This window comes from Panthera onca, chromosome A3 (assembly GCF_046562875.1).
Source record: "Panthera onca isolate mPanOnc1 chromosome A3, mPanOnc1 haplotype 2, whole genome shotgun sequence".
NCBI classification, from domain to species: domain Eukaryota; kingdom Metazoa; phylum Chordata; class Mammalia; order Carnivora; family Felidae; genus Panthera; species Panthera onca.
The window spans coordinates 38,691,354-38,715,630 of record NC_138341.1 but is presented as its reverse complement, the minus strand read 5'-3'; the positions used below and the strand labels follow the sequence as shown (position 1 = coordinate 38,715,630).

The 24,277-nt window shown below is 42.5% G+C and overlaps 1 protein-coding gene across 1 annotated transcript in view; it reads right to left on the bottom strand.

Annotated features, from left to right (window-relative positions):
• Positions 1–3,911: 3,911 nt before the first annotated feature.
• The window catches only part of EIF2AK3 (eukaryotic translation initiation factor 2 alpha kinase 3), a 66,241-nt gene continuing 45,875 nt past the window's right edge, over positions 3,912–24,277 (bottom strand). Inside the window, exons 12-17 of the mRNA XM_060655559.3 lie at positions 23,522–23,671; positions 21,743–22,520; positions 17,795–17,962; positions 12,085–12,186; positions 8,165–8,227; positions 3,912–5,139 (exon numbers count right to left, since the gene is read on the bottom strand). Of these exons, the coding sequence (XP_060511542.2) occupies positions 4,939–5,139; positions 8,165–8,227; positions 12,085–12,186; positions 17,795–17,962; positions 21,743–22,520; positions 23,522–23,671 (1,462 nt within the window). The 3' untranslated portion in view covers positions 3,912–4,938. The remainder of the gene's footprint in view (positions 5,140–8,164; positions 8,228–12,084; positions 12,187–17,794; positions 17,963–21,742; positions 22,521–23,521; positions 23,672–24,277) is intronic.

Sequence of the window (24,277 nt, the reverse complement as noted above, 5' to 3'; positions counted from 1 at the left end):
CAGGCGCCCCTGGGTGTGGATACTTCTAAACTTTCTTTATGCCTACGGAAATATTTCATTTAAACAGATATAGAGGCTGCTGCTTTTGGTTGCAGTTGTCCCGGTCACACTCCTCTGCGACTTGCAGGTTTGTCGTTTATTTGCTGAATAGACATTTTATAACTCCACTTAGGCTGCCGACTCATTTGTATAATGTCCACAGGCTGAATGTATTCTCACTCAGCCGCCCCCCCTGAGGATTTCTTCAACTGGAGAGAGAACATCCTTTAACCTTCATTACTTCTCAGTATCAAAGCCCCCTCCCTGCCTCTAGGCAGGTTTGTGACCTTTCTGGATAGTGAGAATTTTCCCAGGATCCCCCCCGGAGGCACCTGAGCTCTGGGCCTGCAAACTCTCCGTTGTTCTTTAACCTTTTCCTACCCACATTCTTCCTGCCAGCAAGACAGGAGTCGAGCCTGAAGTCGCTGTCATCCTGACGATGTTCTCTGGGTGCTCTCTAAAAGCTCATGGCATTTCAGATGAAGGCAGATAGGAAGCCAGGCACTGAAGCACCCCCTTTGGAGAAATCCTTCAGAAGGCAACAGCACAGAGCAGTGGCAGAGGTCCTCCCCTGGGCTATTGGGGGCCAGCACCGCTGTAATGGCCGGACAAGGGATGTCTTTCAGCTCCCACTGACCTGGCTCAGGGCCTCTGACTCTTGCTGGATGAAGGCATCCTGCCTGGTTCTTTCTCCAGCCCCTTCTCCCTCCAGTCAACCCTCTTCCTCACTTGCCATGACGATCTTAAAATTTCAGCAGCTTCTTTTTCAGCCCAGCAACTTTCAACGGTTTCACATTTTCTCCGGAATAAGCCCCAAATTTTTAGCATTGACTCCTGGGAAACTCATCATTTTTCAAAGAGCACATCTGTCCCCAAACCACGCCCTTGTTCTTCTGGATTCTATCCAAGTTCCTGCACCTGAAATCTGGGAGCCATCTACTCCTTCATCTGTATTCATTTAAATTCCAGTGTCCTGGCCTTCCTGCCTCAAAAACAGTCCTCAAATTCATCTATTTTCTCCACTACCATGATTGAGAGCTCTCTTATTCCTCCCCTTCCCCACAAGTCTTCCCCTGGGCTGTTTCTGCTGCCTTCTCCAGTCTTTTCTTAGTGCAATCCCGGGGCGCAGAGCAACCAGAGGAAGCCACTCTGCTGCTCCAAAGAGAGGGTGCTCATGGAGGGATTAGGGATGCCAGGACTGTTGCAAGAAGTCGGCACATATTGTCCCGTTTATTGTTTTAAGTCATCGTGCACTTGAATTTAAAGGCAGTTCGTGGCAAAAGCATTATGAGACATGCTGTGGTTGAACTTTACCATATCTGGTATGTTCTTGTCGGTCATGCGTGGACATGCATGCTATGCTGTTCTTGTAATGTGTTGTCTCTTTGGGGGGGGGGGGGGGTGATACCCTTACAGGTGCAAGAATGTGTTTTATCCCCACCCTCAACAATTTGCTTCCTGTGGGGGAAAAAGGTGAAAACGAGCCCCCTAGTGGCAGCTACTGTAGTTGCATGGGTAGAATCTGGAGGAGGACGTCTCCTTAAGCAGTGCCTCGCAAATCTAGTTGTGGAAGGAGCAAATGTCCCCAGAGGTGGACTAGAAAACATCCAGCGTTTCTGCTTACTCTTTGACTTCTCCAGGAGTAAGGCCGAGTCACTCTATGGCCCATGGTTGGATTGGAAACTTGTTCTGTCTCCACTTTGTTGTAGAAATAGATGCTTTTGGTGCAAAAGCATCCAGGGAGAAGGGATCAGTAAGCAACAACAGGGAAAAGGCAAACCACCCCAAACATCATCAATGTCTGCTTTCTAGTGGACCACTGGGAGGCAGAGGGCAGAGTAGGTGGCTCGTTGATGAAGTTCTCACATCCTCCCCACCTCTGGACCAGCACTCACTGGAGTACTGCTGCCTTCGGGGAGGGCAGAGCCTGAAAGATGTGCGTGAGCTTCCTCCTGGCTCCGTGTCAGTAGGCATGCGTGGCTCTCCCACCGGAATCCGTCCCATGCAGGCTTGGCTGGAGGTGGTGGGTGCACTCTAGTGACAGGTGAGGAAGGAGCCAAATGGGACAGCATCGGACAGAGCCACAAGGTGCCAAGTGTCCCAGCCCATTTCTCCTCTCATTTAAAGCATAGGGCCCCCCTTCTTTTCAGAAACTTCCAGCAACTGAGACTTCTGTCTTTAGCATTAGGATTGTTCCGCCATCATGTCTCCATTTTTACCAAGTATTTATTGCAGTGACTGGTACGTTTCTTTGCCTCCTCATTTGGCCACTTCCCGAGGGCTGCAGCTATGCCTGTCATCCCCTTACATCCTCCAAATTCAGCGCCACAACTGTGTGATCAAGTGCCGAGCTTTGTGCCAGATGTTGCTGGGGTGGCGGGGAGGTGCGCCCCTACCCGTGGGGACCTTAGCTACCAAAGAAGCCAGATTTGCACCCGAGAACTGGCTCATCTGCGGCCTGACAACGACAAAGTGCTGGAGGGAGAGGCGAGTGTGGAGGGAGGGGCCCAGAAAGCACCAGAAAACACCAGAAGCAACAACTTGAAGGGAGAGGTAGGGTGTGGAGTCAGGACAAAGGGCTCTGGGTGAGGACGCGGGAGACTCTGTTCTGGCTACGCTGAGGACTTGCCAGGAGCCGCTGGCCCAGCCCCTAAACCCCCCATGCCTGCTTTCCTGCTGGTGGCCAGCGAAGGCACGCGCAGAAGGAAAATGGAAGAAGGCTTGATTCTATCATAAAAGAAGTGTGCAAATCCTCAGACAGCTTGGTACAAGGGAGTAGACAAAACCCTGACTAGAAACTGTAATGCCTGTGTTTGGTTCCCAGGCACCTAGGTCCAGCACCTGTCTGGGACCTGAGCGTCACCAGGAGAGGGCACCGATGACAGCTGCCACGGCCAGCTCTCAGGGCTGTGAGGGAGGGAGGGTCCGCAGCTGGGACTGAGCGGCGTGCTGGGAGGATCTCAACAGGATCCCTCTCTGGGGTGAAGAGGCAAGAGGTAAGGGGACAACTAGGCCGGCCAAGAGACGAAGAAGCAAGAGGGCGGTGGGCTGGCCAGGGGCCAAGCGGAACCCAGGAAGGACGGTGATGTTCGAGCCGCAGCGTGAAGCGCAGAGGGTTGAGGAGACACACAGATGCCCGTGACGCGCTTTTCCAGCTTACAGATGGCCCCGAACTTTGTGGGGCAGACATTATTTGCATGCAAAACGGAAGTAATCCTGCATTTTGGCCCCTGAAAGTTGTGCCTGGCTGGCCGGCGCCTCATCCGCCCAGCATGCCATGCGCCTCCCCCTGGAACGTGCCGGACGGACATCCTGTGCCGCCAGCACAGCCGGCGTCTCCCGGGCCCTGGTCTCTGCGACGGCTCCCTTCAGGGCGGGGTCCTCTTTCTGTTCCCAGTCCCTGGCACAGGGTAGGCCCCGAGCAGACGTCTCCTAGTTATGAGTCCAGTGATTTCTGAAAAAGACTAGGTTTTGTCAAGTCTTTGGGAAAGAAGAGAGAAAACACCGTTTGAAAAAGGTTAGAGAAAGTTTTCTTTCTTTTTTTTTTTTTTAACATTTATTTATTTTTGAGACAGAGAGAGACAGAGCATGAACGGGGCAGGGGCAGAGAGAGAGGGAGACACAGAATGGGAAGCAGGCTCCAGGCTCTGAGCCATCAGCCCAGAGCCCGACGCGGGGCTCGAACTCACGGACCGCGAGATCGTGACCTGAGACGAAGTCGGACGCTCAACCGACTGAGCCACACAGGCGCCCCCTAGAGAAAGTTTTCTTGAGAGTAGGGTTATGACCCTTCCTAGACCTAAGACCCTGTTTTATAAATTTGCAAAACTACCATTGGGAGCCAATTCCCCCCAAGAAGAGCCAACTGTAAATAAGTCTTTAAAGTTTTATTAAATCATTTAGACTTGAAAGAAGTCACAATACTTAACACACTTAAGTGCGTTCTGTACACCACCAACCCAAATGGATTGAGTTCAGAATTTTTATAAATAAAAAATAAACATATTTACAGTGAAAAATAAAAACATGTTAGCTAGTTAGATGATGAAACTGTTATCTATAATCAGTTTGGGGAAAGTACCAGCCTACAGGATTACACATAAAACATTTAAGATTTCATTAGGTTTAAAAAGTCCATCATTGAAGAAGTTAGTCGTCACATACGATTCATGTCTCACTACAGCTTTTTCCTTCCCCAAACCAGAACTTGTGGCCAATTTACACAAAAAGCTTCATTTTCCCTTTATTGGAGGTAAAAGTACAAAAAGCTCTTAAACTCTCCCTAGAACCATCTAAGGAATAAAGCTATTCAATACTACAAATGTCACTATAAAACTAGCTATGGACATAAACCATTATTATACAATTTGTGCCACTTGTCCTCCAAAATAGTGCAGATTCTCCATCCACCCACCAGGTCAAAAACGGAGTCAGCTTTTTTGGAAATTAGTTTCAAAATCACCACTGTGTCTCTAGAAAGCATATTTCTAGAACAATATAATTACCACATGTAGGAACTGTCATTCTTCTGAACTATAAAAATATTTCCCTTTAATTCTCTCTTTATATTTTAGGGATTGCTTCTACCCGCCCCCCCCCCCCCCCCCCCCAGCCCCCAGACAAAGATGAGGGCTATAAAGCTTGGCCAGCCAGTTTCAAGAGACCCACGAAGAACAAGGACCACACGTGATTTAGTGAGAGCCCTCTTCTGGAGTATAGCAGTATAGAGTTGGCTCAAATTAGGTTATGCCCCCAAATCCAGTTTAAATATGACGTAGAAAGAGTAGTCCAAAATAAGACTGAGCGAAGAACAAAATTTTCAAGTTCACAATTTCGGAAAGCCACATTCCTAAGAGGCCATTCTGTGTCACCTGTTAGGGGTGTGAACATAAGTTAAGGCTAATTGCTTGGCAAAGGGCTCCAGGAGCTGCTGCAGTGTCTTGAATGTTTTGTTCCTGATGAACTCATGGAGCGAGACCTCTGTCTGAGTACAGTTTTTCCTAGAAATTCCAAGTCTTCAAATACAGCATTTTCAATAATGTTGGTAGCTTCAGGCCGTTCCATGGGGGATGGAGAGAGCATGTCTTGAACCATCACATACTGAAATATAAAAATTGTCTTGTAACGAAGGGCCAGGTTTAGACCATGAAATAGTCTGCTAAATCAGGAATCAGAAAATTTTTTCTGTAAATATATTAAGTTTGTGGGCTAGATTCTGACGCAACTTCTCAACTTTGCCAGGAAAGTACAAAAGCAGCCACAGATCTTAAGTAAATAAATGGGCATGGCTGTGGCCCAATAAAACTTTATTATAAAATTAGACAGAAAGCTGCATTTGGCCTGTGGGACATAGGTTGCTAATCCCTGGTCCAAATAAACACGGACCATTTCATGGTAATTGAATTGATTGTTTTCTAACATATAATAAAGGGTCTTAAATCATATCCTTGAAACACAGACATAACCTGTCTTTAAAAATAATTCTATCTTGGGGCATCTGGGTGGCTCAGTTGGTTAAGTGACTGACTTCAGTTCAGGTCATGATCTCGTGGTTCATGAGTTCAAGCCCCGCATCGGGCTCCGTGCTGACAGCTTGGAGCCTGGAGCCTGCTTCAGATCCTGTGTCTCCCTTGTTCACTGCCCCTCCCCTGCTCATGCTCTCTCTCTCTCTCTCTCCCTCTCTCTCTCTCTCAAATAAACATTAAAAAAAAAAAATTCCATCTAGGGGTGCCTGGGTGGCTTAGTCAGTTAAGCGACCAACTGCTGATTCCAGCTCAGGTCATGATGTCGGGTTTTGTGAGACTGAGCCCCACACTGAGCTCCATGCTTACAGCTCCGTGCTGATAGCACAGAGCCTGCTTGGGATTCTCTCTCCCTCTCCCTTGCTCATGCTCACTCCCTTTCTCAAGCTAAACATTACAAAAATAATTCCATCTTATAACTGCATATGAATGTACAATTATCTCAATAAAAATTTCAATTAAAAACAATCACACCAGAGGGGCACCTGGGTGGCTCAGTCTGTTGAGCATCCGACTTCGGCTCGGGTCATGATCTCGTGGTTCGTGAGTTTGAGCCCCGCGTCAGGCTCTGTGCTGACAGCTCGGAGCCTGGAGCCTGCTTTGGATTTTGTGTCTCCCTCTCTCTCTCTGCCCCAACCCACTCACATTCTGTCTCTGTCTCTCTCAAAAATAAATAAAACATTAAAAAAAAAAATTTAAACAAATCACACCAGAGATCAGTACCTAACCCCTTTCCTTGATTTTTTTGAGCTCCCTTAATGTGATATATATATATATATATATATATATATATATATATATATATATATATCTTATAACACTTGTTAGTGTGGGTCCTTTTCTTTTTCTTTTTTTCCTAAAGTTTATTTTGAGAGAGAGAGAAAGTGAGCGAGCAGGGGAGGCAGAGAGGGAGGGAAAGAGAGAGAATCCCAAGCAGGCTCTGCACTGTCAGTACAGAGCCCGATGCAGGGTTGGAACTCATGAACCGAGAGATCGTGACCCGAGCTGAAACCAAGAGTTAGATGCTTAACCGACGGAATCACCCAGGTGTCCCAATGTAACATGTATTTTTCCAGGTGCCCCAATGTAATATATATTCTTATAAGCCACCTTGGAAATTGAATCATCAACTTTGAAAAATATATAACAAAGTAATTTTTAGTAAAATATATTTCATTTTAGCTTAGTGTATCTCTATATTATAAAGATCATTTTTTTTAAGTTTATTTTGAGAGAGAGAGAGAGAGAGCGGGAGAGAGCACACGAGCAGGAAGGGGCAGAGAGAGAGGGAGTGACAATCCCAAGCAGGCTCCACGTTGCCAGCAGAGAGTATGACCTGGGGCTTGATCCCACAAATTATGAGATCACTACTTAAGCCGAAATCAAGAGGCAGTCAGTTGCTTAACTGACGGAGCCACCCAGACACCCCTATAAAGGTCATTTTTAAAAATTTACTTACTGGGGCACCTGGGTGGCTCAGTCGGTTAAGCGTCTGACTCGGCTCAGGTCATGATCTCACGGTTTGTGAGTTTGAGCGCATATCCAGCTCTGTGCTGACAGCTGGGAGCCTGGAGTCTGCTTCGGATTCTGTGTCTCCCTTTCTCTCTGTTCCTCCCCTGCTCACACTCTCTTTCTCTCTCAAAAAATAGAGATTAAAAAAAAATTTTTTTTTTAATTTACTTATTATTTATGAGAGAGAGAGAGCACGAGTGAAGGGCAGAGAGAGAGGGAGACAGAGTGTGGAGCCCAGAGTGGGGCTCGAGTTCACCCGAGAGGGGCTTGAACTCACAGACGTCGAGATCATGCCCTGAGCCAAAGTGGAACACTCAACTAAGCCACCCAGGCACCCCTATAAAGATAATTTTTTAATGCAGTTCTTCACTGACCGATAAATTTGGACTTTTTTCTAATTTGATAATTAACACCCAGTCTGATTTACTTCAGTTTAATTATTTAAGAAAATTCAAGATTTATAAAATGATGTGTGTGTGGACCAAATATATTATGAAATACAAATAACAAAAGTAGCAAAAACAAACTTCAAAGGTGCATTACATACAATTTCTTCCATCAAGACCAGCTTAATTTTCCCTCCCACTCTGCTGAACCATTTTACAGTGTTGCTCTGAGTGCTTTCACTCCAACACACATAATCAATGGAAATTAGTGACCCCCGCCCCGCCCCCCCCCCCCCCCCCCCCCCCCCCGCTGCCCTGCTTTTTAAAGAAATCAGCCAGTTTTTAAGGTCCTTCCCAAATTCACTGAAATAAAGAGATTAATGGCACGGTCCCAGGAGCAGCTCTATGCCCGTGAGTGAGCTAGGAGTTCAGCCTTACTCAAGCCAAAGGACACACAGGATGCACACATAGGACATCACCCAGCAGGGAACACAGAACACGGGGCTGAGGGCCCCACCAAGGACCCCAGACCCAAGTTCAGTCTGTGATTTTAACAAGTTGTGTACGCTTGGGATCAGGTCCCTTTCTTCTCTAGACCTCTGGCTTCCTCATCTGTAAAATGGGAAACTGATGAATTAATGGCTCAAGACCCTTTAAGTTCTGAATTTGATTCACAAGAAAATAAAAGATTAGAATTATACAAACCTCACGAGGATATTTCTGAGTAAACAGTGATGGAAATTTGAGATTTCTTACATCAGTTAAGATCTATAAAGAAAGAAAAGTGTTACTGGTTTTTAAATCGGTTTTGACATATGGATTTATTTGTTTAAACGTATTTTTTGATACTCTCACAGAGTGACTAAGAAGAAAATTGAGTATTAAACAGACAGAAAATTTATCAATAGCTTTTCCTGACCTGACAATCTACAAAGAAGTGCTTCCAGAGCACAGATCTTACATGCCATCAAATCATCAAAATCTAGAAAATAATTCAGATATAATTATGCTTGAATTGTACATATTATACTGACACCTCGATTTTAACTGAAAACACATTGATTTGTGTAAAAAAACCCTCAATCATTCATGAATAAATATTTGTGACCTTACGTGGGTAACTTTTTCTATTTGTATCTAGCCTTTGTATTTGATATGAAAGAGTACCTTCTTTCTTCCTCTCTCTCTCTCTTTTTTTTTAGTTATCTCTATCCCCAACGTAGAGCTCAACCTCATGACTTTTGAGATCAAATGTTTCACGCTCTGCTGACTGAGCCAGCCAGGTACCCCTGTTTTTCTTCTTCTTATTTTTTTTTTTTGAGTGAAAACAAAACAAAACAAACAAACAAACAGTTAATTGTGCTAAATCCTGAGTATAAAACGAAGCTTTTCAAAGTTCATTGGGAAATTTTCATACATGTTATCACTCTCTTTATGTTCCAGAGAAAGACATAATAGAGAACAAAACTTTTAAAATAAGATTCTCAGATTTAAGAGAAGATAGTGAATCCACGTAAAAAGAATGGAATGTTCTAAAAAGGAACAATCTTGGACATTAAAAATTGGATTGTCAAAATAAAAACTTAGGAAATTGGAATAACGAGTTAAGGAACTCTTACAAAAGAACTGTACAAACAAATGGGAAATAGGAGGGAAAAAATTAGCCAATTATAGGATTAAGTCAGGAGTTATAGAAAAACAGAAAAGTGGAGAAGAATTTCTAAAGAACTAGCACAAGAAATTTTCTAGAACTGAAGGAGTCACATCTTCTAACTGAAAGGACCTACCGGTGTTAAGTACATTAAGTGAGGGGAAAAGAGATCAATGAAAGGACTGAATTTCGTAAGAGCTTCCAGAAAGGAAAACAAAACGGTTCCAAAGATTCCACATAAAAGAATCAGGTATCAGAGAGGCACCAGCTCTGCAGCACTGGAAATTGTAAGGCGGAGTCAATGCCCGCAAGGTTCTGAGGAAAATTATTTCCAATCCAGGATTAGAAGCTGGCCAATTCATCAATTACATTTAAAGATGGGAAAAATATTTTTTAGAAACGTGGAGACTCTAAAATTTCTCTCTCATACACTCTTTTTGAGGAATTGGCTGCAGAATGTGCTCTAGCAAAATAAGGGAGTAGTGCAAGGAAGAGGGGAAACGTGGAATCTGGGAGACAGGGAGGGACCCAGGCGGGGAAGGGCAAGTGTGCCCTGGGTGACACCTTATAGAAAGTCCAGGGGGTATTCAGTTCAGATGGGAGGACAAAAGCTTTGAGAAGAAAGACTCCAAGAAAAGGCAAACAAAACAAAACAAAACCCCCAAAACCAGACAGATAAGCTATACTGAGCACTGAGAAAATACTGTGTGATAGATATACAAAATACTGTGTGCAGATTTTGAACACGTTAAAAATGACAATAAAGGTTCACAGAAAACGAAACAATTGAGAAAAGGCCATTCTGGGGGGAAAAAGTATCAGAAAGAAAACAAAGAGTATGTTATTTGGTGTAGCCCACAGAACAATTTTTCACGGTCAAGATAAATTCTGGCTTCATTTAACTCATTTTTTTTACATAATTACATTTTAAAAATATTTCTTATCGAAATAAAATGTAGTTTTAACCGCTTAAAAGTGCCTTCGGTGGTTCTTATTCTGTCCACAATGTTGTACAACTATCACCACTATCTAATTGGAGAACGTTTTCATCACCCCAAAAAGCAGCCCATTAAACAGCCCCTCTCCATCCCCATCTACCCCCAGGTCCTGACAACTACGGATATGCTTTGTCTCTATAGATTTACATATTCTAGATATTTCACATCAGTGGAATGCTACAACAGGTGGCCTTTTGTGTCTGGCTTTTCACTCAGTGTAACACTTTCGAGGGTCATCGGTGTTGTAGCATTCGTCAGTGTTTCATTTCCTTTCGTGGCTGAATAACATTCCATAGCACAGGCACACCACATCATTTTGTTTTTCATCAGCTGACTCACATTTGGGTTGTCTCTCCTTTTTGGCTACTATGAAGATGCTACTGTGAACACTTGCATACAAGTCTGTCTGTGGACCTATGTTTTCATTGCTTTTGGGGAAATACCTAGTGTGGGACTGTTGAGTCACGTGTAACTCTATGCTTAATTTTCTGAGTAACTGACAAACTGCTTTCCCCAGTGGCTGTACCATTTTTCATTCCTACCAGCAAAAGTATGGGACTTCTAATTTCTCTATATCCTTTCTAACATTTGTTATTTTGTTTTGTTTTGTTTATTACAGTTGTCATAGATGGTGTGAAGTAGTATCTCATTGTGATTTTGATTTGTCCTTGTTTGTTGCATTTGATTTGTATTAACTTGTATTATTTGTATCCCTTCTTTGGCGAAATGTCTATTCGAGTCCTTTGCTCATTTTTTAATTAAGTTGTCTTTTTGTTCTTGAGTTGTAATGGTTCTTTGTATATTCTGAACACTAGACCTTATCAGATCTATGGTTCACAAATATTTTCTCCCATTCTGTAGGGGATTTTCACTTTCTTGACAGAGTTCTTTGATATACTTGTAACAACATAAATTTTGATGCCGTACGATTCTGATTCTTTACATATGTTGGACCTGTTTCATATCTTTCTAGAAGTTTTTAGAGTGTTCTGAAATTTAGTCATTCCGGTTTTTTTAATTTTCTTCTTTTTTTCCCATTTGTTATGCAGAGTACTTGGTAGGTCCTTTTGGTTAGAAAATATGAGCCCTTTGATACTATGTGAGAACTATATCCTCTTCTACCATGGACAGGAGTCAATAAATAAGATCTAAAACTGATATAGAAATGGTGATAAGAACAAACTTTAGAAATACGGAGGTAAGTACTGGGGATAGCAGTTAGAAAAGTTGAGGGTGACCACTTATGGACAATGGGGAAAAATGTGACAATGGCCTCCTTTTAAAAGACTTTCAGTAGTTGGGGCACCTGGTGGCTCAGCTGGTTAAGCATCTGACTCTTGATTTCGGGTCAGGTCATGATCCCAGGGTCGTGGGATGGAGCCCCTCGTAGGGCTCCGCGCTGAGCGTGGAGACTGCTTGGGATTTTCTCTCCCTCTTTCTCTCTCTCTCTCTCCCTCTCTCACTGCCCCTCCCCCACTCGTGCTTGCCTGCTCTCAATCTAAAGCTTAAAAAAATTTTAAAGACTTTCAGTAGTCTTTCTTAAAAGCCATGGTCATGGCTTATTTTCAGAGAAAAAAAAACATTAATTATGCTTAATTTGCCAGTTTTTAAGTGTATGAGTATGTGGCCACTTGCCCTCAGAAAAACTCTTTTCTGACCAAAGACCACCGTCACTCCCTCTCCGCCCCCATTACTCACGGTCCCCCTAGCTTTGCACTTATTACAAATTGACTGAGTGTAGGATATTGTTAATGATGAATTTAAGCAACAAGGACTAATCAAATAATTTTTGAAAACTGAGCTTTAAATGGAAGTAAACAGTCTACAAATCATCCCTGTAAAGCTCATGTGACCTTTTCCACTTACAGTCAACTAGTCTGATGGTATCCAGAATAAGTTACTCTCCTTTTAAAATCCTTTCTTTTGTAAACTTGAGTATTTTCTTTTTGCATCTTTTCTGAGTAGGGGGAACTTACCCGGACTCTCTCCATCTGAGTGCCGAATGGGTACAGCAGTTCAAACAGAATGAGGCCTAAAGAAAAGATGTCCACTTTATGAGAGTAGTTGCTTCCATGAATCTGAAATCCCATATAAAGAAGAAATATTAGAAAAAAATTAACAGAGGTCGTACAAAATTAATATAGCCTTAGTGAATCCCAAAGTTGACCTAGTCACTTCTTGGTTTAAATGTAATCTTATGGGTAAAAACGTCAGCAAAGAGTTAATAATCACTCCCAGCCTCTTTTCTTCAACTCACCACAGCAAGAGTAATTAAACTACTCAGCATTACAGAAGGAAAGCCCAGGTACAGCTCTGAGATATGCATCAGTAAAATAGGCCCCGAAGAAACCTGGAGCCTTGCGGTGCTAAAAAAGTTGGTGGGAGCCAGTAAGAGCTGCTCAACTACCCTCGAGGTGAAGATTTTCAAAGCCAACACTATCTAAAGCAGATCTCTCATTTCTAATCATCTTAGACCTCACCCATTTTTATGAGAAAATCTTCATTACTCCAAACCACTAATCAACTGTGGTTAGCCCTCATTATGGTACTTAATTGTGGACTACTTTGCATTCTTAGTTGTGTTTTACATGCGTATATTTCTTATTGTTCACGACTAGATTATAAAGTCCTGGAGGGAAGGAAACTGCCGCTTTTGTGTGCTTTTGTGTTCTCACCATCAGGCACTGGGCTAAGTATAGAGAAGGCCCTCAATAAAAACTTATTTGTTAAAATGAACAGACGAATTACAGCCCAACTGCTCTATAAAACAAAGCCTCATTCAAATTAAAAGTGACCTCCCCGGACTTAGAAGAACCCTTTTATGTGTGAAAATTACTCTAGGCAGAGAACTTCACGTTTGGCAAACATTAGAGAAGGGCGTTACTCTGAAAGCACTCCATGGTGGCATTTTTAAATTTTTTTTATTTTTTAACGTTTTTTATTTATTTTTGAGACAGAGAGAGACAGAGCATGAACGGGGGAGGGGCAGAGAGAGAGGGAGACACAGAATGGGAAGCAGGCTCCAGGCTCCGAGCCATCAGCCCAGAGCCCGACGCGGGGCTCGAACCCACGGACCGCGAGATCGTGACCTGAGCTGAAGTCGGACGCTTAACCGACTGAGCCACCCAGGCGCCCCCATGGTGGCATTTCTTAATGGGGGACTCGAAGCCCTCTCCCACCTCCTAAGTGGCAGCTGACACCAGCCTCCCAGGCTCCTTCTACCAGCCAGCCTGCCTCTGTGTGTAAAGAGTATCAGCTCGGAAGAGTGTCAGTGCCAACATTGGTGACATTACCTTTCCCTCTTCCCTTCCCTCTTATCTTTGGGGGTTGGGAAGTATTCCAAACTCCCCAAACTCTTCAAAAACAGAGCTTATAGGGCTACAGTGAAAAGGACATCCTCACACACTATTTGGAAAATAACACACCTTCATGAAAAGCAACTTGCAGTAAACACTGACTTCCATTTAATAGTCCTATTTTATTTCATCCACCCAAAGGTAAGTGGAAATGGGGAGATTTGTACGCAGGGATAGTTATTTAAGTAATACTCCTAATAGCAAAACTTGTAAGTAAGTAACTAAAATGCCCAAAACGAACATTGAATAAATTGCTTCACAGAGAGAATACTATATACCCAAAGCTATTTTCTAAAAACATTCAATAATGTGGGAAATGCTTAATTTTAATATTTTATCCAAAATCTTATGGACTAGAATCCCAAGTTTCTTTTCCAAAATAAAGTATGTATAAATACGTGTTGTAAAGGGTGTATACATATACAGAAAAAAGAAATAAGAACCACTGTTAATGTTTTAGAGATTTTTTTAGTAAGTGATTTTAAATTTTTCTTTATACATTCCTATATTTCCTACATACAGAATAGATCGATATAAAAGGAGGGGGAAAAAGTACGATTACGTACATTTAAAAAACAATGTAGCTTCGTGATCTCTACAAAAAGTGATCATACAAAGTGATCTCTACAAAATATCTAAAAATTAAGGAATTAAGTGTAAAATCTCAAGAGGGGGAGAATATAATATAAATATACCCTTTGAGAGTTTAAGTTGATTGTTTTATCACTGTGCAATATTAGAACTTGGACCATATTTCTTGGTAATTACAACCAAGAAAAAAGTAGCTGGTCTCTGCTCACTTATTTTCTCCTAGAAGGGCAAAAAAAATTGAAAGCTTTGATAAAATATATTTTAAAACAATTTCTTAACACAGCTTCTGAAACTTGGTTAAGACAATTCATACAAAGTATTCTGAGAGACTTTTAAAGGGACATTTTTTGTTTTTAAATTTTTTTGGTAACATTTATTTTCTGAGAGACAGAGCATGAGCAGGGGAGGGGCAGAGAGAGGGAGACACAGAATCCGAAGCAGGTTCCAGGCTCTGAGCTGTCAGCACAGAGCCCGACGCGGGGCTAAAACCCACAAACTGTGAGATCATGACCTGAGCCGAAGTCAGTTAACTGTTTTTTGTTTTTTGTTTTTATATATATATAAAGGGACATTTTAGGAGCACCTGGGTGGTTCCGTGGGTTAAGCGTCTGACTCTTGTTTGGCTCAGGTCATGATCTTGCAGTTTGTGAGTTTGAGCCCCACACGGGGCTCTGTACTGACAGTGTGGAGCCTGCTTGGGATTCTCTTTCCTGCTCCCTCTCTCTGCCCCTCCCCTGCTCTCTCTCTCTCACTCTCTCTCACAATAAGTAAATGAACATGTTTAAAAAAAATAAAGGGACATTTTATAAAGTGACAGTGTCTATATTGAAGAGTGTATAATATAGAATAACAACAAGGTAATTGTTAAGAGAATTAAGACTGTTTTTAACTACCATATTTTCACTGCAGTGTCAATGGCAAAATTTCTCCGGCTATCCTTGATTTCTAGTATCTTCAACAACAACAAATATGGTATCATTTATGGTTGATCTCTTCCTTTCTTAGATGGCAACCCTTTCCTCCAGCAAACACACACCCACATGTGCGCACGTGAGCACACACATCAGCCGCAAGCCACAATCCAGTCACAGCACAGCAGCGTGGGGTTAGCTGAGTCCATCTAGTGTCTATGTTTCCACTGACATTCACACTCACTCATTCTATCACGGTTGTAGGTGTCCGGGATAAAGTAAAACAAGAGAAAAATTAGGTCTCTCTTCTGATAGCTCGTATTTTAGAGGGGAGGAAAAAATTTCAGAGAGTTAGAAATGCTGTGAGAAGCATAAACAGTACAATGGGATAGATCCTGACAAGGAGTGGAGGGACAGTCATCTATTTCAAAGGGTGTCTGGGGGCAGGGGTGGAATGGGATATTGTACAACAGTTAAATAAAGTCTTCCTTCTCAAAGGCAATTCCTATGACTGGTCTCTGATACAACCTTCCAAAGATCATCTAATCCACAGATTCTCAAAGTTTGGCTACGGATCCCTGAGGATCCCAACATCCTTTCAGGAGGCCTGCAAGGTCAGGACTACTTCCATACTCCTACTAAGGCATGATTTGTCTCCTCTCTATGTTGACATTTGCACTGTGGGAAGCTTAGCGTGAATCAAGGCAGCCACACCGAGCTGTACCAGTGGTAATGATATTCTTCGGTGCCACATACAGTTAAACAACAACAAAAAAGGCAGTTTCCCTTAGAATGTCTTTGCTGAAGCAGTAAAAATCCTTAATTTTATTACATCTTGACCCTTAGGTACCTATCTTTATAATGGTCTGCATGACAAAATGGGAAATATTCATAAAGCATTTCTACTCCACACCCAGGCCTAGTGGTTGTCTCAAGAGAAAGCGACTGTGCAGTTGTTGGAGTTATAATATAAACTGGTTGCTTTTCACCTGCCTCCTTAGCACAGCAGGCAGCGCGTCAGCCTCATAAACTGATTGCTTTTCCCATTTTTTCACCATTTTGAGTTGAAGCAACAACTGGTCGACAAACTATGGTTATTCCAACTTGGTTACCTGACAGGCATTTTCTTTCTTTTTTTTTTTAATTAAAAAAAAAATGTTTATTTTTGAGAGAGAGAGACAGAGTGAGAGTGGGGGAGGAGCAGAGAGAGAAGGAGACACAGAATCCAAAGCAGGCTCCAGGCTCTGAGCTGTCAGCACAGAGCCCGACACGGGGCTCGAACTCACAAATGGTGAGATCATGACGTGAGCTGAAGTCTGATGCTTAACCGGCTGAGCCACCCAGATGCCCGAGACATTTTCTTACAGGTGAACAAAGTGAGATTGGCACTTCAAGGAAAACTGACAGTGTTTGTGGCTAATGATAAAAACTGAGCTTTGACATGAAATCAGAGTTTGGGAAAATTCATATTCACCATGGGGGCTTCTTAATGTCTAAAGCCTTTTCTAGTGAGACTGGTAGAGATATTAATCCAAGTGATTTTTTAAAATACTAGATAATGACTTGTGACAACTTTTGGAAAAGTTGCATAACTTAGGGAACCGACAGTTTTCAAGTTACCAATACACAATGTGACAAAATCATGCAACAGCGAAAGATCCTTTCAAAGTACAAAAAGGACCAAGGATGTTACAGTAACAGAATACAAACGTTTAGTGACACGGTTTTAGACTCCACAGGGCAGATGACTTTTAAGAAACTATTACTTACTAAGTTTTGATGCACTACCAAAGACAAACCCTCACAATTACCTGAAAATGCTATTAAATACTCCTCCCTTTCCAACTATGTATCTGTGTGAGGTCTGATTTTCATTTCCTTCAGCCAAAATAACACAGTGCAACAGATTAAATGCAAAAGCAGATGTGAGAATCTGGCTGTTTTATGTCCGATAAGATTTGCAAAAAATGTACACAAATGCCACTCTTCTTGCTAACTTGTTTTTGTTTTGGAAAATACTTATTTCTCACAGAAATGTCTTTAAGATGTGATGGGTTCAATATTGCTATTTTTAGCTAGTAAGATTTTTATGAATTTCTCAATATTAACCTCTAACTTGGCAAATATTGATAGGTAAGATCCCATAAGAAAAACTCTTGGGTTCTCAATCGCGTTTACAAGTGTAAACAGGTATCGAGACCACAAAGTCCTAGATCGGCTGTTGCAGAAGCATCTGTAAGCCTGTGAGTATGGTTAGCCTGGTGGTGGCTGTGCATGCTTCTCCGATGCTCTCGGGATGCCCTGCTCCCACTACTCTTCTAGGCCCTGCCCGTTCTCAGTGCGTGTCCTTGGGAGACTAAGCATACCACAAGGCAACACATCCTAGCCCATCTACCACTAGTTCCTGCCCTGGTACATTCTAGAAGTTGCTTGTGAATTACTGGAATGAGCAGCCCAGTACAGTACTCTGGCTCTGGCTGGCTCTGAAACCAGTTTCTACATAGTTTACACAAGACGAACTGGAGTTACGTTTGGGAGAGGGGCATTCCAAGTCTTTTTCTAAATTTCCGGTTACTGTCAGGTTTTGGTGCAGGGGTGAGTGTGTTTTATGCGCTGTATTTTTCTTAATTCATCCCCAACTCTGGTTGTAGAAATGGCACCCTAGCAGTGCTGTCTGTGAATACTACTACCGGTTTCCATGATTTTCAGATTTTATTGTATTGGGTATTTTAAGGAGAATGTGGATGGAGATTCCTGGGGCTCATCTAGTTTGTGGCCATTCTAACTGAAAATCCATTTTCAATTCGGAAAGAAAACAAAAAACTTGCCTGCTCTGGGCTCATATACAGTTTGGTCCCTACTTGTCCTGTGTGTCTGGCACACGCTGGCATTGGGGTCAGAACCATCTGCTCTTCCTCATCCTGGTCCATTGCAGTCACTAATCCAAAGTCTCCGACCTTGACCACATCGTCCACTGTAAAGAATATGTTGGAAGGCTGGAAAAAATAAGACAGACAAAGGCATGGTGGGTGTATATGGAGAAGAAGAGAAATGAAGAGAATTATTTAAATGACTGTAGAAGATATATACAAGAAACTAGATAGTCTCAAACATGTTTCTCTTTAAAATGGACTAATATAAAAATAAAAGCAATCATCCAATGTTGAGTAAGGAAAAGGGAGGGGTGACAAAGGGAGCTGGCATTGATTGAACATCTATTTAAACTCTTAGAGATTCACATTCTCCAGGACCCAGTCCTCAATCTCAGTATTCTAGACTCTCCTTGGGCAGGCTTTTTATGTTTATGACTTAAGCCATGATAGTTAACAGTAATAATAACAGCAAAGGCATACATAACACTGGTAATGCACCAGTTCTAAAGCAGTTCACCACTACTGGGGCGCCTGGGTGGCTCAGTCAGTTAAGCGTCCGACTTCAGCTCAGGTCATGATCTCACAGTTTGTGAGTTCGAGCCCCGCATTGGGCTCTCTGCTCTCAGTGCAGCGCTCTCTGCTGTCCAGAGCCTGCTTTGGATCCTCTGTCCCCCCTCTCTCTGCCCACCCACCCTGCTCATGCTTTCTCTTTCTCAAAAATAAACAAAAATTAAAAAAAATAAAGCAGTCTACCACTATTAACTCATGTAATACTTACAACCGTATTAGTCCTTTTAGACCCCCATTTTACAGATATGAAAACTGAGGCCCAGAACAATTAAGTAAATTGCCCAAGGTTACCCATCTAGCAAGTGGTGGAGCAGGGATTCAAACCCAGGAAATTCAAGTTCAAGTTTCCCTAAGAAAAAGACTTCTGGTTCACTGCCACATGGCCAGCATTCAGGACAATCATTGCCCTATGGTAGCTCATCACTTCTATTTGATGAATGAATAAAACAGACTGACCTTTGGGTTTGTGTCTGAGAGGGGGAAGTAGGCTACCAAGGAGAATAAGAGCTCTTCACTACTACCTTGTGCTGCCTCTTCTAATACCCTAGGCTCCCATATACTCCCAGACCACTGTCCTGAGTTCTAAACCCTCACATACAACTATTTGTGGGATATATCCAACCAGATTTCTTGTGGGTTCCTCCAACTGCCCGCGTGAAATACATCATCATTCCTTCAGCACCTGTGCTAACCCTGGCTAACATAAACACTGTCGTAGCCCTTGAAATAAGGAGAAAGGAAGTCATTTAGCTCATGACATTGAATGTCACTGGGCCTCCAATACTGCTAAATAACATTTTACTCCTAAACTGCAAAATACGCTTCTACAGTTTCGACTCTGAAGCAGTAAGTTATTGCACAAAACCCAAAGTCTACAGTAATGGCATCCTGCTCTCCCCCAAATGACCCCATGTGAGAGACAACAATAGACCGTGCTGCCATACGTTTCATCTTTCTCCCTCCCTGCTTCTTTTCTGGGGTCAGTTGTTATTTACTAAACACTGTAATGGACTTTTTTTTTTTTTTTTTTTGGTCTTCCAGCATCTCCCCCTGTGCTTCCACCAGAAATATCCTGACTTGCCCTGGGGAACTCCCTTCTTCCCAAGCGTGCAGCAACCCCGTGGTTCGTGTGGAAGTTGTCCTGAGGCTACTACCCCAGAGGTTATATAAGCCAGTCAGCATGGTTCCATCCCCTGGCTAGGAGACTGGGTTAGGGGTGGATATGTGTCCTTGGCTTATCAATTAGAAAGAAACCCAGGATTTCTGAACAATATTGGGGGAAAGAGATACTTTTGTTCCCATGCCCTATCCAACGACCCTCAAAGACTTACAACATGAAGCCCTGAGGACTGCTGATACCTATCCTGAGACCGTGAAGGGAGACCATGCCTGAAAATGGAAACACGAAATGGCGATGGGGTAGGGCCAGGTTCTGGCTATACATCTCTTGATCCTAGATCAAGCTTTACCTGAATCTTGGATAGTTCAGTTATATGGCCAATACATTTCCTTTTTGGTTAAATCGGCACAAATGCGTTTTTCCCATAAACAAAAGAATATTAAAAATAAAATGGTATGAGCATACAGAATGTGCCAGACATTGTACTAAGGAACTAACAAGTGAACAAAACAGACATGGAAACCAAAGGATAAATAATACAAGTGTGATGAGAATTTAAAGGAGAAATACCAGGTTCTATGAGGACACAGTATACCTGAGGAACTGCGAAAAGCCCAGTGTGAAGCCCCAGCTAGAGAGAAGAGACTAGAAGCCTGGAGAACTGGGGGATGGGGAGCGCCAATGACAAACACTGGGCAAGGAACAAAAGCTGGGGAGTGGAAGGGCCGCAAGGTTTAACATGGCTCAGAGCCTTGGGTCAGAATGAACAGAATGCAGACCTTTTTAAACTGGGAATAAAAATTGTGGGAGTAATTTTTCTGGCACACTGGAAGTCTTTAAAAACAATAGGTCTTTACAAAGGAACAAACTTTTTGATTTCTAGAAAAACTAAGGGGAAATTGGAATTTTTTTGGTGGATAGACAAACGCAGAAAAAACCTTTAGACAACACTGTGGCATTAAACAAATATTCACTAATATCTCATTAACATTATAAAATCGGCAGAAGGATACATCATCAGTGAAAGCACAATTACATTGCCTTTCAACTTGGAATCTTGTGTGTATAGTAAGTGCTGAGTACAAGAAGAATGTGTTTCTAACCAGATGATAAACGTTTACCGTATTCAAATAGCCAGCACCCTTTGGTTAAGGGGATCTGGCTTCCTGGAAGTTGTCTTCTCCCTTCCAACCAAAAGAAATCATCTCTGAACTTTTCCTACAGTGCAAAATAACTCGTGCTCATCAGTTTGGGCCCACCCTAAAAATCACTGAAGCACAGTGATTATATATACCTCAATAAGGATTACTTTGGAAAATAGGAACTATTCCTAACTCTTATCCCTGTTATTCCAAACTCTTAAAACATATTCAAGGATTAAAAAAACTACTGGTGATTTGAGAAGAAAATAACTTGTCCAAGTAGCTACTTTGGTGCCTGAAACAAAAGTGTGTGGTCACGTGCAACAAAACTGAAAATGCCTGCAATCAATAATTTCAGCTACTTCGTCATCAGGAGAGTATTTATATATTCCCTACACATGTGCTGATGATCGCTATGAGCGTATGGAATACGGCCGAAATTAGCCAGGTAAAAGTTCCATATACTTATTTCAGAGACACACGTTGAAGAAATATTGAGTATTTTAGCAAGAATCTTATATAATTTAGCATATCATATTGCCACAATATTCAATACCGTATATACCAAAAATAGAATCAAAAGTTTTAGAGCTAGAAACAATCATGTGGCTATTTCCTTTCTTTCCCCATCCAGCTTCTCACACCCTTCCCCAAATGGCTAATGCGGAACCTATGTCTGCCCTTCCTTCGTGGGTCCTTTCACCATGCTACTCTAGGGCCCTCTGGAACTTATGTCAGGGTTACCCAAAGCCATAGGAAAAACAGGGTATATCTGCTCAGGGTGGATTGGTCCTTTTCATCAGGAGGACCGGGAATACTTTTTACTGTAAAATGAACATAAGCACATTATAGAGGACAGGGTATGCTCTGCCCGAAGTTTTCAAAACACAAGACTTCTTTTTGCAGAGGTTCCTTCAGGCTATTTCCCCTGACCTCTGCTCCCTTCTCTGATGCCTTTACTCTCCTTTGCCCGAGGGCACTTCAGTTAGAGACCAACAAATATCGAAAGAACTGCTCTCAGTCACGGAATGTAAGACTGAAACCCCTGGGCGGTGTTCCCCGAATACAGACCTTGAGGTCCCTGTGCATGAGCCCTTTACTGTGCAGAAACTCTACCGCCTCTGCGATCTGCAGGAAGATGTGCAGACACACGCTCCTCTCTCTCTCCTCTATGGTGCACCGACTGTTCATCCAGTCTTTGAGGTTTTCCTTTCTGCACAGCTGCATCTGAATGTAAAGATATACCTTCGGTGAACTGGGCTGGAGCTTCTCTGCAGTGTTTTTAGTGAGATCTAAACTCAAAGTGGTCGGTCTTGGAGGAGAAATAGAGAAGGTAGGTTCGGAAGAAGATTTGCTACTGGAATGCTTGAAAGGAGTCAGTTTATTGGCACAATGGTTGCCAATATGCAGGCGGTTAGTTTTGTGCTCTTCTTTCCTGGATGCATTATCGCAGCCAGAATCTTCAAACACTATAGAAGAGGATGTTCGCTCCCTTGACCTTCCATAAAGAGAAGCTTCAGAAGGACAAAGTTCAAAGGAGTGCCCCTCCTCATTGCCGTCCATGGTACCGTCTTCCACATCACACTCTGTAAGGCAACTGTCCTGGAGGTTGTAGGCTGCATCCACTGACTCACTGGTATCTCCGTGGTTCGTTCCTGATAATTCCAGTGGAGAGAACTGGCTCTCAGATGAACTTGTCTGGCCACAGGAAATCCCTACTGAAAAAGACCTCCTTTGTGAAGAAGGAGCTATGATCTCAATATGTTCCTTTGTAGAGAAAGGGTCCATTCTGCATATTTTAACGGATGGTCCATCCACTGGACTAGGAGAGCTGAGTGGCCAGTCTGTGCTAAAAGTGGGAGAGATACAAAGGGAAGAGAGGGAGTATGTGCTGATTAAATTATGTGAACTATACTCTTTATTCTAAAAGCTTCGTCTGTAAGAAGGCCTGTTACCAAATGACAAACAACACACAGATTAAATAAAAACATGCTATATGTGACAAAGAACAGTCATATTCCATCCATTTCTTCTAAGAGATTTAAATTGGAAAGCTTCGTTTTATACTCGAAGCCATTATCTGTTGTGCCAGAGCAGCCAAGGCCTTTATGCAAAACACAAGGCACTGAGGGCCCACCAAAGACAGGATTCCTCAGCGGCCGTGATTCTGAATCCTTCGTCCACACTGGGGCAGCAGCTCCCAGGGCCTCGAGCTGAGGATCACCTCACTGGGTCCTTCCACGGTTTGGCTACTGACTGCGTCTATAACAAGTGCCACCTGAACAAATGGCTTCATGTGGATCTGGGGCTGTGTTTGGCACACGTAGGCTGGGATTTAATCTCAGCTATTTGGTAAACAGTCTGTCTGCAGCCTCCCTCTTCTTCGTTCTCATTTAATCCTTTTTACAAGAGCCTTCTTTCCCAAGATATAGGAATTATCTTCAGTAAGTTTAAGTATTTTTAGCTGCAAATACTTGTAACCTACCTTGAAAAAGAGTTGTGAATTGTTAACTACTGAGAAACTAAACATCTAAAATTAAAAAAAAAAAATGGAGACAAAAGCAGACAATCTCTCTTGATGAGAAAAGCCACTGTAAATCCCTCAGTGATTTACAATTTGTAGAGCCCTATCTACAAATAATTTCAAAAATTCAGGTTCTAAAAAATAAACTTTTCAATTAACAAGTGGCTAGAGAACGTTCTAAAACATGACAGAGAACAGCAGTTTTTCCTAAAACAAACAAACAAGACACATCTCTAGTTACAGAAATGATATTTTGTTCACAGAAGGAAAAACTAGCCTAAAACTAGCCTAAAAGAAGTTTTTAAGTCTCTGTCTAACCAAGTTACCTTTCATCTTTCAGCCAGATTTCATCCATTTTTTCTTGCCACTTCTCTGGTGGTGCCTCCAACCAAGCATTGAAATATCTCACAATTCCTGGATGGTCAAGCTTGGCTAAGGCTTTAACTTCTCGCATTACCTTTTCCCGAGCCAATTCCCTGAAATAGAGAAAAAAGACAACACTGAAGGTTGCTCTTATCTGAAAAAGTAATCATATCTAATAGTAAAAAATAAGAAAATAAAAATCTCTCTTGAATGTAAAATTAGAAACAGAGGAGTTAGGGGCTCCTGTGCAGCTCGTCAGTTAAAAGTCTGACACTTTATTTCGGCTCAGGTCACAATCCCAGGGTCATGGGATGGAGCTCCATGCTCAGCATGGAGGCTGCTTAAGGATTCTCTCTCTCCGTGTCTCACCCTCTGCCCCTCTACCCCATTCATGCATTCTTTCTCTTAAAAAAAAAAGAAAAAGAAAAAGAAAAAGAAAGAAAGAAAGAAATGAGTTAGCCTAGTGGCATAATTCTAAAAATCCACGTGCTAGGTTTTGTATTTTAAAAAATACATGTATTTTATGGGCACCTGGGTGGCTCAGTTGGTTAAGTGTCTGACTTCATCTCAGGTCACGATCTCACAGTTTGTGAGTTCGAGCCCCACGTCGGGCTCTGCGCTGACAGCTCAGAGCTTGGAGGCTGCACCCAGCTTCAGATTCTGTGTCTCCCTCTCTCTCTGCCCCTACCCCTGCTCATGCCCTGCCTTTGTCTCTCAAA